At 40.0% G+C, this 16,277-nt stretch overlaps 1 protein-coding gene across 1 annotated transcript in view; it reads right to left on the reverse strand.

Moving 5' to 3' along the window:
* PRKCI (protein kinase C iota) overlaps window positions 1-15,894 on the reverse strand; it is a 23,835-nt gene extending 7,941 nt beyond the window's left edge. Inside the window, 12 exon segments of the mRNA XM_084292024.1 lie at window positions 747-824; window positions 826-891; window positions 893-907; window positions 910-975; window positions 1,411-1,469; window positions 2,190-2,244; window positions 3,113-3,253; window positions 4,616-4,701; window positions 5,849-5,899; window positions 6,688-6,777; window positions 9,369-9,490; window positions 15,696-15,894. Of these exon segments, the coding sequence (XP_084148150.1) occupies window positions 747-824; window positions 826-891; window positions 893-907; window positions 910-975; window positions 1,411-1,469; window positions 2,190-2,244; window positions 3,113-3,253; window positions 4,616-4,701; window positions 5,849-5,899; window positions 6,688-6,777; window positions 9,369-9,490; window positions 15,696-15,805 (939 nt within the window). The 5' untranslated portion in view covers window positions 15,806-15,894.
* Between the last annotated feature and the right edge of the window lie 383 nt (window positions 15,895-16,277).

Raw genomic sequence — 16,277 nt, forward strand, 5'->3', positions numbered from 1 at the left:
GCATTTGGATAAAGATTGTTGTACTTTGTAGGTCAAAACACTAAATACAATTAGCAGAAGAAAACTGGTGCAGATGAATGTAATGTATCATTAACAAATGCAGAAGAAATCAATGGTATACCTGAAATAGATGCAAAAGCTCTTGAATAGCAGACCACAGTTACTCAAATCTGTTTACAGAGTAGCCTAAAGAAATGTGAGGGAAATCTTCAGCAACCAGAGGAGCATGGCAGTTTGAATACTGCAATTCCTACAACTACAAGTTTCCTCTAATCACTGTGTAAGCTACAGCCAAATTAAGACGGACTGATTTGAAGAACAAGTAGAATAACATCGTGAGGATCTCCAATTGTGACCAAAAATCCATAAACTTGAACACATGAGAAACAGACTCCACCTCTTCCTTTTTCAGCCCAGTGAACGCAAACAGGAGAAATACTGCATAGTGCTTCAAAATAACGAAGTGTGAGAGGCTCATTAACTTGAATTCTGCATGAGTTACTGCTGCAGACAGGGCCAATTATGACCAGTGACAATACTGCTTGAAGTAATGAGGCTCACGACAGAAACTACTGGCACTGGATGACTGCGGTGAACTACTGGTCTGTCAATGAAGACCTCAAAATTGGTCATTTGTCTTGTGAACTTGTAAAAAATATTTCTTCAAGAAGTTGAATGTGTAATGCATGATTTTCAACTAACATTGCAGACCTAGAAGTCTGGCACCCCCCTTGTTGCAGGTACTAAACCTCTTCAGAAGAATTAGCTGAGTTATTGATAAAAAGCTTGGCTACCTCATCATCATTGACGAGTTCTTTTTTCATCCACCTTCATTGCATAAATGCGTTCCGTTTTCTTCAATCGAACAAGCAATACTTTGGCATAACTGCCATCTTCCTATGATCTCGCGAGCAGATCAAAATCCTGAAGACCCAAACTGGAGGAAGCTTTGCCACTTTCTCTAATGCCCATTGCCTGTTGACAGAGATACTTTGGAATTAGTGAGCAGGCTTGCCAATTTTAACAACTGCAGTTGCTATTGTTTAAGGAAAGTTAGCATTTCAAACAGAATAGCAAAATGAATATAAACAAGTGATTCAAATAACACTCGTTATTCTTAAAAACTGCACTACCCTTGAAAAGCAATGTCAGGGGAAAGGAAGGAAGCAACGTGGCAGATGAGAACAAGTGAAAACTGGAAGAGTTTGGAATACTTTCTAAATCAAAGTGCATCTCAACTCCAGTTTCAAGTAGAACAGCTTACAAGACGTACATGCATACACCTGAGTTAGCATCTCAAATGCACTTTATGTATGAGTTTTCATTTCATGACAATATAAATTATGAAGGCATTAAAACAGAGAATTCTTGAAGATTTCTGAATATAGTTAGCATGGTTAGATACTTTACCTCTTTTTCTTCACCAACATGGTCCAAGCTCTCATGGCTTGATGGATTATATGGAATCACTAGAGATGCAAGAAAAACAATGAGACTTGACATGAAAGAATTTTTTTCCCTAAAGTTTCCACACCCAAGAACTGAAGCAAGAGAGAAACAGTTTAAATGTATGTAATGTAAGAATTGAAAACTGGCAACCTTTTTTTGTTGTAATTTCTGAACTATTGGAATAATTTTTTGCTGCATTAACAACCACTATAGCTAACGCAACACTCTATAATGATATTTGGAAACCTATTTAGATTAATCTCAACACAGAGCATCTCATTCAGAATATCAGCTTTTTGTTGTTTTAACTGATCATTGTCTATATACAAATTCAAACATCAGGATGACCATTTTGACTGCTGCAAGACTGAATCTGTTTGTCTACTGATCACATAGAAACCTTACTCATTTTTTTCCACTGTAATTGTGTTTAGGGCTTTCGTTGATTGTTTGTTCAGGACTTTTAAAATATGCAGCATATCAATGGGAAAAGGTAGCTGACTGCCTAGATTTTTCATTTTTAGCCTAGTTTCTTAAACTGCAAGATACAGAAAACTAAGGGATTTTTATATTTATTTTCCCCTTAGTATTGAGGATCTCTTATTTTTCTTGTTCTATTAATATAATTAAAACAATGTTTTAAGAATAACTTGCTCAACGTTATCCTGTTTCATTTTAAAATCCACGTTCATGTTTCATCTCCATACAGTAAATTAAGGAATAAAAATAATTGATCTTACCTGATTCTACATTATCTGGATGCACCGATGATGGATCCATAGGCATTATTGGTTCCTGCAATTAAGCACATTTTTGTAATAGACTGTGAAAAACATTACTTTGGAGACAATAATTGATCCCCGAGGAATATAATCTAGCTACTTTTTAACATGATGAATCAACATAGTTACTGCTCTAATCCATACACAATGAATATTAAGAACAACTCTAGTCCTTATTTTACCTATTTTCCGAAGTTATGACAAGTTCCCAGAAGCTGTTGAAGTGACAACTTAATACAACAGAGAAAAAGTAGTACAGCAGATGAGAACTGAGACAGAAAATCTCAAGTACTTTAGCAGTACATATATTAGTCAAATCAATTTACAGAATATACATGTAGACTTGTAGACATCTGCTTTTAATATTAAACTAGGAAAGATATTTATTTTATCCCCCCCAGAGACTCAAGAACTAAAGATGATTCCATCTCTTGAGAGAAGTCTCAAATTTTTTGTGCCTCAATCATCCTTTTCTATATAGAAAATAGTCAAATAATCTAGCAGATGTTTAGAGAAGATATTTTACTTGCAGTTCTCTTTGAAGATACAAAATAGTGTCTGTGTGCATATATAAGTACACAGCGTAACAGTACAGTGAAGGAAAAGGTAAATATATCTGTCACAGGAATAAATAATGGATGCAAGAATAAGACTCACTAAACTCTTCTCACTGAACTGCCACTTTGCTAAGTGACTCTGACATTTTCCTGCCATTAACACAGCAGACAAAGAACGACAACCTTTCAAATTTCATCTAGCATGATTATTTGCAGACTACAGTTTGAAAGCCATTAGTATGAAGTGGGCTCTTTTGATTAATTTCTTTAAAATCAAACAAACAAAAAACAAGAGAGACAACTTTTCAGACAAACCATACTTACTGGTTGTAGTGTATGACGTCCACATTCAATATTGACAAGCTTGTGACACTTCTTGTGAACAAGGAGTTTGCAATTGATGCATTTATATCCCTGGCGACCCAGGCCCCATATTCGGTCAGTGCAGATGGCACAATGAGCTCGCTAGAATGACAAATCAACAAAACCGACTGAAGAGCAAAAGTAAACAACAAAATCTATTTAGACACGCTCCACACTCTTGTTATTGAAGAATAGTGGATAGAAGATCAGAGACCCCTAATGAAATTAGCACTACATGAGCAGAGTCCCTATCTCAGAGCTTAAAGATAGAACAGGCAGATACCACAGAAGAGCTCAGAAATTACAAATGAACAATAAGCAGCAACTGCCATACAGGAAGGAGCACATCTGCTTGGAAAGGTGCAGGCACAGTCAGGCTCTTCTGCTGCACGTGGACCCAGAGAGACGTGAGCCAACTCCAGGTCAAACACAGTACAGGTAAACCAACAGGTTCCTGCAACCAAACTGACTTGCTAAGTGTCTCATCATCTCTCTGTGTAGACGAGTACTTAGATTTGTAGAGAGAAAAGCAGGAGAGCAAAAGCTTCAGCACAGTTAAACCACCAGGTAACAGGAAATGAGAGGGTCACCACTCACTGAAGAACACTCAATGCAACTCAAAAGAACCATGAAAACATGGTGCCTACAAAGCAAGAGAGAAAGTGATTCCGTGATGGTGCCTTGACAGCCTTTGACTAGGAAGAGGTCAATGAGTGTTTCCCAGAGCATTGTAAGAAAAAAAAAAAAAGAAAAAAAGAATAAAAAAAGAGTACAGTTAGATGAATAATGCTGAAGATGAGGTTTAGCAGAGACAAATTTTAGCATTATTTAGCGCATGATACAGTCAACTTAGAAAAGAAAGAAAAGTACTGAAGCTGTCAAGGAACCTTGCTTATTCGTTTTTTATTTAAAAAAAAAACTAATTAAACACAGCAGATAGTCTTCCTGGTTCTTAACTGTGTTTGACTATTGCTTTTTGAAAATATTGAAAATGGTCTGTTACTTACAGTTGCTTACATGCCACCATAAGCAGAATGTTTAGAAAAACATCTCAGCTTTTGTTTAAAAGTAATGAAAGAAAAGTCTGTGCATCATAAGCAACTCTGACTTTTTTTATTCCTAGAACATAAAGAACTGCAAATGCACTGTCAGCTCAGTCATCTAATGTGAGTGGTAAAGTTTGCCCTCTATTAAGGTTTTAAGGGAACAATGGAGCATTTAACTAGTATCATTACAGACTGTACTGAGAAATGAATAACAAATATTTATTTCTTGTTAAGTGCCTGATTTTATACTGAGAAAGTTTCCTGAAGCTGTAATTACCAAAGTACTACAGACAATCAACAAAAATGAGAATGAATCTTGAGAGTAAATCTACCTTATAATTTTCCAAGGCAGTAGCATTAAAATTACAAAATTAGACATCCCTGTAACATGGTTTTAAATACCCAACAAGAGTCTCACCCTGTTAAATCGTTTGGCTTGGAAAGTGTGACCATTTGCACAATAGAGCTTTCGCCACCGGCGGGCGCCTCGGCGATAAATGGATTCTAAGAGGAAAAACATACGATTATATCCATAAAAATATAAACGCAGAATTACAATATCTTCTCATGGACAATTCTGTGTAAAGTGATTTGCACAGTAATGTTTCACTCCTGCAGCCTTACAGAAACACAGAGTAATGTTCTAAGTATCTTTTTAATTTTTTTAAATTTTGGAGAAAATTTGATGTAGAATACTCTAACCAACTGTCAGTGAGTTGAAAGAAGGAAAGTGATCCAAACAATACAAGCACTTGTTTGCAGAACATGCACCTACCTTGCCTAAACTCAAGGAGGAGCTGTGTGAAAGGGAAGGAGGGAAGAAGGTGCATTTCATGAGCATGCCATGATTTGTAAGATTGCTTGCACAAATCCTCCAGTTTTAGGTCCACAGCCACCACCACCGTATTTTTGCATTATCAAGAACCAAAACTGAGAACTATGATACACAAAACTACACTGAGTTGCAAACCTATTTCAGATTTAGTCTACAACCTTGTTTTTTCAGAAAAGCAGCACTGATCATACTGCCAAAGTTAATTTTTAAGCATGTACACTGACATTTGTCAGACTTGGATATCAAACTGACAGATGTGTTCATGCATGACACACCCATAACCTTTTATAAAATGAATACTAACAGCATAGAAGTCTACAATAAGACAGACGGAAAATCACCTCTGTAATGGTCAGTACATTTGCTAGCATGATTTAAAGGTTTTTGGAGAATACTTATATAGCCTAAACATTGGTTTAAAACTGGTGATATGACACTTCATTACCACTGGTTACAAGCCTTTGCTCACATTAGTCAGCTAGCAATCTGATATCTACTAGAGACAGAAATAGAATAAAAAAACTGTCACGATAAAAGAGGCAAAAGCAAGGAAAGCAGAGACGCATGGATAGTTAACAGAAATGCAAAATGTTTTTTATTAACAATGATTCAGAAATGACAAACAACATTTAATTTCAGCAAAAGTTTCTACTCCTTTTAAATACGTAAGTTGTAGAGATTTTGCATTATTAATGCTTATAAGCACAGAAAGCCAAATGATAGAATATCAAAATTGCCAAGAAAAGGAAATCTATTCAGTCTTCTAGAATAGGAATCCCTGATTTTAAGTACTGCTTCACTAAAAAGCCTACTTACTATCTTCTCCCGGACAAGGCATGCCAGGCCGTTCTGGTACGCAAGGGAATACTGCAAGAAAAACATTGGCTTTCTATTAATTTTTGTTCCAGACAGAAAAATCTTTGGGTTAAGTACAACATTCTGAAAGGCCCTCAGAATACACTTTAACAAAACTTAGTTTAACAGAAAGCAAGCTGAAAAGCTCCCACAAAAATCTTTGCTAGACAAAACAATGATCCACATGAGAAATAAAACCGAACAGCAGAGCAAACAAAGTTATTTCCTAACAAAGGTAACTAGCAACAACTACTGATGATGGTTTCTCACGTGGACAATCCCTGCAGTCAGTATTTAGAAATCTTGACTATAAATATCATACTACAGTATCCTAACAGCCAAGTGTGATCTTGTCTATACTAGCCCTTTTTTTCCCAGGGTTATGTATATTATTTATATATAAAACAGATACAATTCTTTTCTATTTTTAAAAAGATTTTCTGGGAAGCTGAAAAGCTGTCTCTTCCTTCCAGCCAAACTGATGAAGAACTGTGGGTGCAGTACAACATACACACATATTTTCTACCATTCATTGCCAGCAAGCATACGAATGAGAGATAGGAGCTGTCTCATCAATAAACTAAGACCAAAGTATTTTATCTCCACTAATTTCATAAAAGGCATTTACAAGTGCTGACAGCAAAAAAGTGTGGTGCACAGTCTTCAGCATCCTCGACAGGATGCCGCAATGGACTTTAACCAAGGAAGCTGGAGTAGTACAAAAGACACACATAATACATAAAAATTGCACTTCTTTGTAAGTGCAATTATTAGAAGTAATATATTGAATTTCACCATACCATGAATTAGAAGCTCTGAATCCTTGTTTAGCTCATACAACCGAAAGGCTTCTTCCAACTCCAGCTGGGAAGAAACTGTACATGGGTCTCCTGAAGAAAGAAAGGAGAACAATACAAAACTTAACCCAATTAGTTCTGTGCCATTCGACAGTTCCCTCACAGTTGTGCCTAAGATTATTATTGTAGGAAAACAAAACAATATTCTCCTGCACGGTAGTACTTATTTTTCATTCTGTTCAGAGAGTACATCTGAACATAGTCACATTGAATGCTTTCAAGGAAAGTAAGAATCTAAGATATTCCCAAGTTGCAAGCAGATCATAATCACAAAGTATCATTGGCTTGGTCTCCTACAAAGTTACGCATTATTTCAGTACAAGAGGTGCAGGATACCTTATGGAAAAATACTTCTAGATTGTCCATTATCAGAATTCTATCTTTATTCTTTTCTGAATTTCATAACACTCAAAGCCACTCCAATCTTTGAAGTCACCTTTAGCCGTTTTTCATCACACTGCATGTCCCTGCCCAATTAGCCTATCTGGGCATCAAACCGCCTACCCACCGCACAAACTCACACAATGGAGAGCAGGGCAGGAGGAGAAGGAACAACTATTTATTCAAACACACCAAGAATCAACAAACCAGTTTTTCTTCATTTGTTTTTGACACCTGTGCAAACAGTTTTGTGTTTCATTTTGGCAGAAGAAAGGGAGGCTTTCAAGAGCATACGCAGTGCTTTGAACTAGGCACAGGTTTGCAGACATTAGTAGGAAGCTTCGTAATTAAATCTGACTTGCACATTTGTTTTTTATTGGTGATCACAATGGCAATAGCACATAACTGACCTTTCCCACAATGCCTTCAGATTCACAATTTCACTTCAAAAATCTAATGGGGAGTAACAGAAGTCTGAATTCAAAGTATTATTAATGGTGGCTAAGTATTAAAAAAAAAAAAGTGTTACAAGAATATTCTTTCACCAATGAACAAGTAATAATTTTGCAGTTATCTAAAGCCAGATAAAATATCAATGGAAAATATTCAATTTTGACTTATTTAACAAGAAGTTCAAAATAGAAGTCTTTCTAAAAACAAACCAAGTTCAACTCCATTTTCCAGTTGAACCTGAACTTCTTTGTGTGTTTCTATTCAACTAAATTAGATTTGCCTTTGTGCGATTACCTCTCAGAAACAGAAGTAGTTATACACAATGCTCTACACCTGCACTGTATCCTAAGTGAATACATGAAAAAATGTCTAACTGCAGTATTCCTATTTTTATGTGTCTCCAATCAAAGAGCAAAAGTTGAGGTAGAACAAGCTGTTGCTTCAAGTAAACCACTGAATCTGCACTTTTTTTTTTTTTTTTTAATTTTTACACACACATTTCATTAAAAAGAGGTGTACTTTTTACTATGACTCTCTAGACTCTTCCTCTTCAGTGAAAAGTCTACCATCCTCCTCCAGATAAAACAAACCAGCCAGCTTACTGTGAAGTGCACATCCAACTCAACTAGCACCACTGCACACAAGTTTGGTCATAAACATTGCTCCTTTCCTTAACTGCATCTGCTTTGTGTGAATAACTTGGGAATCCTGGCAAGGGAGTGGGGGAGAAAACCTGCTTAGATACTGAAGACCAGAATTTCAGCACACCTGCCCATATTGCACTTCCAAAATCAGCTTTGGTCCATGTTTAGTTGTAAGCTCTGAATAAACTGGCACTCACCCAATTCTGAAGGGGAAAGCTGTGAGAAAACAGGTTTACAAGCACCATTTATGGTAATCACTGCATACAAATACTAATCACTGCAGACAAATCGCTGCACATTATGGCCTTTTATGCCATCAAGTACTTAGCATGCTAACATAACAGCTATTTCATAATTCAGACGTCTCTGGTGCAGCTCAAAACTTGTGTAGAACACTTTCTTTATGGCATTGGTGTAAGAACTACAATTAAGCTTTTCAAAACATTCCTAACGTGTACATACAACTCGGAAGGGACACTGGACTACATCTGATCTGTTAAGAAAAAAGGAGAACTGCCTGAACTTTTTTTCATGTGAAGTAAACAATAACATGGATCATTCTGAGCTACCATTCAGATAAATATTTTCTTTCATTTTTTTCTTCTAATACTTGTAAAAAGTTTAATTAACTATATGTTGTTAGACTTTAGATTGCTAAAGGAACAGCTGATACAAACACTGAAAATACAACTTTTTGTGGTTACCTGTACAACTATACATTAAATTGTACCAATATTTCATACAAATATGGTATTTTGTATCATTAAGGTTAGTTTAACTCTTTTTGAAACAGTTAAGGCTTATGGGGAATCACTGGCTTCCTCAAGTGTATTTTCCATTTCCTTCCTACAAAATCTAAACATTGAACTCACATTTTAATGGTCACTGGGTTATTTATTTGGTTAAAAATAAAACAGGAATGGAGCACCACACAAAGTGATTTGGAATAACAACAATTAAGATATACTTGCAAGGGCGTTGGGTAGCCATTACTTTTACAGTCAGATTTACCATTTCTAAAAACATTGAGCTTATCTCATGAAGGCAGAAAGAAAGGGAAAGATGAAAGGGAGAGGAAAGATTGAAAGCTTAGCACCATATTGATCAGATATTTGTCAGAAAGCCAAGTGGCAAGTATTGATTTACCTTCTTCATCAATCCATTTCATGGTGAAAAGCTGTTCATTATCAAAGGAGCACATGTCGCGGACTTCACTGCACAGTCCCTCAAATGAGATGGAAGGTTCAAAATACGTTATCATGATGTCCCTGAGCAAGAGAAAAACAAATCTGAGAAACTGCATTGTAATATGTAGCATTGTTACCTCTAATGCCTTTCACATACTACTAATATAAAGCCTATCTCTTGCCACAACCCCCTAAAAAACCTTAAAAGTAACATTAATAAGCCATTAGCACCAAGAGTCCTTCCTATGGCAAGTCAGGCTCCAAGAGATTTTTATTACTGCTTTGACATTTATTCTTCCAGCCATTTGCTTTTGAAAAAAGTAAGATTTACATGGCCAAATAACTTTGAAGTGAGCTATAGGAGATTTTAACGGCACACAGAAATTAAGTATTACGTCAGTGGAAAACAAAGAATTAAATGCTGTAAACATTTAGAAGGACATTACTAACGTATTGGTGGTTTTCCTTACTCTAACAAGTTATTTTGTTACTAGTTACCAAAATATTTAAAGAACGTATACATCTTCTCCAACTAAATTGCAATTGCATAGATGTTATGAAACATTAATGAAAAATATTAAACAGGTTGCCTACCAGATTAAAGGGTGGAAAAAAGTTCCAAATATTTAAAGTGCCTTTAGAAAGGCATGGTGATGCTGCACCACAATGACAGGGAGCGCGAACAGACGAGCAAAGCGTATACTTAGATTTAAAATTTAGTGCTTTACTGTTATGCAGAACTGGTATTTCTGTTATAGGCAAGATGGAAAGTGAGTTAACCTGGTGCTTTAAATGCATTAACATAACACGCTGACCCACTGTCTTGGTATTTGCTGGGCCTTACAGGGGAACAGGTGACTCAGGGTAGCAGCCCTTTAAGCAAAGGATGCCAGAGGTACAGTTCAGAGGAAGGTAGAGAGGAAGAGAGGGAAAAAAAGAGGACTGTTCACAGCACTACACTTCAAACATCTTGTATAAACCTGACACTTGACCTGTGACACTCATCTTCCCCCCAAAAATTCGACCAGTTAAGATTCATTTGTTCGGTGCAGTTGTCAATGCCAGCACTGTTTGGTGGTGGAGTGGAACGGAAACAACAGGCACCATTTGCATCTGGGCAAAATCCACATCAAGGTCCCCACCAGACTGAGATGTACGTATGCATCAAGATCGATGACTATAAATCACCTCGCACAGGGACAGAGTCGTATCCAGCAGTTTGTGGCTTATGCTGTGGTCACGGAACATGAAACACTTCCAGGAGGGGCAGCAAACAAGCATGATAAACACGTGTGCCTGAATATTGCAGAGGCTCCTTTGAGTTCAACAGCACACACAAACTAGCAATTCTGAAAAGCACACTAGGACAGCCTACTTCTGGCCTTATGAGCAGAGATAGTTTAGCTAGGGGAAAGACTCCAAGAAACTGCTAGGATACCGAAATCACACCTCAAAAATCTGAATGGAAGTCAGAAAGCTGCTCTGTTATTTGGCCAAGGAATTGCACCTCTTCTTTCCACACAAGACAGAACAGTATCTGTACCCTGATATGTAGAGACGCTTAACACAAAGCTAGAAAAAACACAAAAGAAAGGATGAAAAAAGCCAGGGAGTCTCTCTGCTGACACACCTCACAGCAGGATGGAATCAGAGTTGAGAGGAGCGAAGTGGCAGCTCTGCTCTGTTTCTGTTCAGGGTTAGATCTCGCACGCGCTGCTGACACCAGGCATCACCAGCAAGCGAGGAGGCCCTGCTAGGAGGCAAAGCCTCAACCTGCATTTCCTGCTTGTCAGGGACCCACGTCTCTGCAGGGAGATAAGGCACCGCACCGCTTAGCAACTTCACTGATTTGCAGCTGAGGTTCACCTTCATTCCCCCTCCCTGCACAGATTTATTTCTTAAATAAAAGGTTACATTCTGCAGGGCACTAAGCAGTCAGAGCTGAACATTTCAACTTTTCCAGCTTATTATGTGATTGAACTGGTATACAATAGGAGAGGGTAGGTTCGAGCAGCGCGACTATGACTGCTACTGGCAGACAAGAGGCAGGTGGGAGACCACAGTCCTGACAGGCAGTAATCACTGCTGCTCTAGCAAAAACTGAAGATTAAAAGAAAAATTACTAAAAACTGATTAATTTTTTTTTTCAGGTCCACACATTTATCTCTACATTGCTACTGTGATCAGCAAATGTCACGTATCCACGATACTAGGATGCGTTGAACAGCTTAGGAACAAAAACCCTTCTCTTATTGATGAAGTAAAGCTGATCCAGATTGAATGAACGCTTCCTACTTGTTGCCTTCAAGTGGCAAAACAGTTGCCCTTCAAACAGAGAACTAGTTGCCCTTCAAATAGAAGAGGGGTTTATTATTTTAGAATTTAATTCTCTAAAGTACTACACTGCTACCTTCAGTTGGACACGTATCAGAGAGCCGAGGAACAGACCTGCAAAAGCACCCAGCCCGCACCAACAAACACCAACTTGTCGGCGCGTTCTGCAGAACCTTAGCCAACAGCGATATTAAACCAAAGGAGGAATGTAAATATGAACAAGAGGCTACAAGCAACACCTTGCACGTTTTTTTCTATAGACGAGAAGGCAGCTTTACATGATGCAGGAACTGAAAGATGACAGGTCTTCCTACAAGCTCACTTTGCAATTTTAACCATAGTGGTGTCACTGGCACTTTCTCCTGAGCTGTCTCGCTTCCAGAGTAGCTCTGCTGTCACCTTCACGTTTTATGGCGCTTTCCACACTTGCTGTGTTCATTAGGAAAGAGCTGTACTGATGCAAGTCCCACCTTTCCTCCAAGATCAAACAGCTTCTTTCTCATGCCCTTTCTTTTACAGATCATCCAGCAGTCACAAGAGCCTTTAGCAACAACAAAGAAAAAAACACAGTGCTGACAGTTAAGTGCAATTGAATACACCTATCTCACTCTCTGCTTCTAAACTCAAGCTTCTGTGGGAGACTACTGCTGGAGATTTTTCTGTCTGGAGCCTCATACGGCTATCCATATACCTGAGGATGCAGAGATATCTAGTCACAGATTAATTACACATCCACATGCTTATCACACTGCTCTATGTCAGTCGTTAAGGCTTTAGCTCACTGAAATTAGCCCATGCAAGAATTCTCCTGGAGAATTCTGCTGTTTCAGTATCTTTGCAGTAAGATCCGATAAGATCTTACACGATTTAAGTGTCTCTTTTCTCTTTCTCCAGGAAAGGCCTGAGGTCTGGAAATTGCCGCCTCCTGCACAGTTGTTTTTTCTGGGGAAAAAAAAAAAAACATCACCAGAAAAAGCAGCCAGCCACAAAATGAAATCAGTGTTGAAACTGCAAGGAGGAGTTTATATGTTTGTATGTTTAAAAAGCTCTGGTTCAAGCCTATAAAGCTGAACACTTTCCTCTGCAGAACTTTATATTCAACAGACAACAGAAGACATCGAGATGAAAATCTGACCAGAAAGTTCTCAAGACAAAGAATAATATAAACAAAGGATGTGAGAAAGCAAAAACTTTTAAAAGCAATTTTCTGGAAATATCTATGAAGGTGCACTTTGATTTTACAATTAAAATGGAACTCTTTTTTTTTTCCCACCACTTATTCCACTCATGTAAAATTAAGAAAAGAAGCTAATTTAACATGTATTGCGAGAGGACTGCCAGGAGTATTTTTCATTCAAAATAAATCAAACAGTCTGTGGGTAAAGCACTGGGATCCTATGCCTTTAACTACGCTAGAAGTCTAACCTATATTACAGCCTATGCAGTTAAAACAGCGCTAAATCTGTCAACCACTGAAGAAAAAAAACCTAGCAGTTCCAATCATGACAGAAAATGGTTCTAAAAGATTGTTGTTTTGTTTTGTTTTAAATGAACATCAATTCTATAGGCTGCACACGCAGCCTATCACCCCTACCTGCTTTCACCTACTACAACGCAATCCTCCCCTGATGTAACAGCTTCTGGTACTGAATTGACAAAAAGTACCTACAACAAATGAGATGAGCAGAAACATAAACTTCTAAAAAATAATTAGACACCTAAAATGGCTGTAATTACAGAGGGTGTGTAAGTGCTGCACATTTGAAGCTGATACACATTGTTACTGTATCAATGAAAAAGCACTAAACTTTAGTTATAATAAATTCCTACCAGCTCAGTCAGGAGCCTCTGTCACAGACCCTGCCCTGATGACAGTAACCCTTTAAAACAGATAAGACTATTTTCAGCCCTTTAAACTAGCCCTACGATAAGAGTGGCTCACCTGAGAGAAGGAAATATCAGGGCAAACTCAACCCAATTCTCAAGTGTTTGGGAATTCCCACCCTCTTATTCTCATGATCTGTTTTAGGAAAATTTTCCTTCCTGGTTTTACATATTGCATGAATTTAAGGTACAGAATTACCACTGCATAGTTGAATGAAACAAAGACCCTTCAAAGAGCTCTTCATGAAAGCCTTTGTCTAGGCTGAGAAAAGCAATTAGGCTCCTGGCCAGACGGAGTGATGTTCTGGGGCTGGGACTCAGCCTCGAGCTGGCAGGAGCAGCCCCACCACCACCTTCTGAGAGCCAGCCCGGGCTTCTGACTTGCTGGGCTGGGGTTTTCTTGGGGGGAGCTTTCTTTTTTTTTTTTGTCTTTGACCAGACACAAGTGGAAGTTGAAAAGAACTTCCAAGCGAGACTTGCACTGTAACTTCTACATCCCATTTAAAGGCTTCTATCAGAAAAAAAAGTTGAGAGAGATTAACATTTCCTAATTAACACTATTTCCCTAAAAATCCTCTATCCAGCTCTAATCTTGATACGGTTTATTTGATTAAAGCAAAAATGCTGCCTTTGATATCAGCATTTAGATCCTCAGTCTCCAAGTCATTCCAGCACAAGTAAAATGTTTTCCTTTGCTATCCATTTCTTGATAACACTAGCTTGAGAAGTGGGCATGAGACTTGCTTTGTAGGAGAGCAGAGAGAATAATTTGTTTAGACCTCGAAATGAATCATTACAAAGGCATTCAGCCTGTTAGTTTGTTGGTTAACCAACTGCCCATATGATTCAGTGCCACTATTAAAAGTAAACTGACAATTGCATTAACAGTTAAAAAGTCAGCAGATGAAACTCAGTTGAAACTCAAAGGAAACATTCCAGCGCCTGTGAAATTGCTACCTAATATTTAAAGTGTCATGAGCCAGCATTCCTCTCCGATGTAGCAGTTTTCTTCTGCACTCCCACAACCCTGGGCTGCTTTATCTCTCTTCTTGCGCCACAGCCTCCCAGCACTAAAGCAAGAAGTCAAATGATTGCATGTGGAAGTGATCAAGATTAAAACTGACCCAGCAGAAGAAAAATAAATGGTTTTAATCCAGAGCAGTTTCCACTTTAGTTCGCTGCCTGCCCAAATGAACGCTTCTGTCAGCTAATGGCCAGGGCCATCTCCACTTCTTTACGAAATGGGGCATTAAAGGGACTGTAAAAGAGCAGAGAGTTTCACGTACTATTAGTTTGAAAGCATTCCACAGACCTCATAAAACCACAGATTATGCCACTTTTACACAGATCATACAGCACTTTTGCTAAGAAAAGCCCCAAAGCAGACACAGCCCAGAAACAAAGGGCATTAGCAAATGCCAAGTGCTCAGCAAGGCTTCTATACCTCTCCTTAAAATTATAAGGCTATAGATATCACAGTGAGCACCGTAAATATAAGTTTTTTCTCGTACTTAACCCAGGTAACTGGAAGGGAGCTGTCGAGAGTGCCTGGAGCTCCATCCTAACCCAAAAACACAACCTGCGTTGTTTTCTGATGAGATCACCTCCCACCCACCTCCACGGCCCCACGAACCTTGCTCTTTTCAGGCCGGCTCCTCTAACTGTCGGTGCCCAACAGGGCGCCGCGCACCCCCAGCAGGGCACCCTTTATATTATATTGTATTATATCACATTATATGTGTCGTTACACGCTGCTGCAGGAGAGCAGCGCCCAGCCTCTCCCCCTGCAGGCCCCCAGCACCTCGCTGCCACTCGGCTCCCTCAGAAGCCCCGGGGAGCACCCCAGGACCCTACAGGGCAGGTTTTCAGCCCAACTCTCCTCCTTCAGCCCCGAACAGATCCCCACACGCAGCTCCCAGCCCCCAAACCCCTATTTTTTTCCTCATTTTCCCCGGCTGTAGCACCGAGAGCCCCGCGGGGGGGGCAGCGCGGGCACGGCCCTGAGGAGAAACCGGGCCGTGAGGGGAGGCACCGGGCGGGCTCCCGGCCCCGCCGCCGCCTCACTCACCCCTTGTAGTAGGCTTTCACGCGGACCTGGTGGCCTCCGTCCCCGCCCAGGCCGCCCCCTCCGCCGCCCGGAGCCGTCATGGTGCCGCTGCCGTCCCGCTGTGTCGGCATCCCCGGGGCGGCGGCGGCGGCCGGGGCCGGGAGCGGGCAGGGGCCGCGCTACCAGGAGGAGGCGGCGGCCGCGCGCCCCCCGCCGTCTCCTCAGCCCGCCCAGGCCGGGCGGGACCACTGAGAGAAGGAAAACGGGGGGGGAGAGTGGAGGAGGCCAAGAGGCGCCCGCACCCCCGTGAGGGAGAGGGGAGGGCGGGGCACCAGGGATCCCCCTCTCGGTGTCGCCGCCGCTTGGTACGGCCCGCCGGGAGCGCGCAGCGGCTGCCGGGCAGGGGGCGGCCCCGCGGCTGCGCGGGAGCGAGCACGGGCAGGGGCTTCAATTGCCGCGCAGCCGGTGTGGTGGTTTGTGGTTTTCTTTAAAAAAAACACAAAGGGTGCTCCCTAACTAAAAGGGATGGAACGTTTAGGATTTAAGGAAAGGTATTTTATCAGAACTGTTAATCCTAAATTGGTTCTTTTAGGATTTCCCTGT

This window comes from Netta rufina (assembly GCF_964035555.1).
Source record: "Netta rufina genome assembly, chromosome: 9".
NCBI lineage: Eukaryota > Metazoa > Chordata > Aves > Anseriformes > Anatidae > Netta > Netta rufina.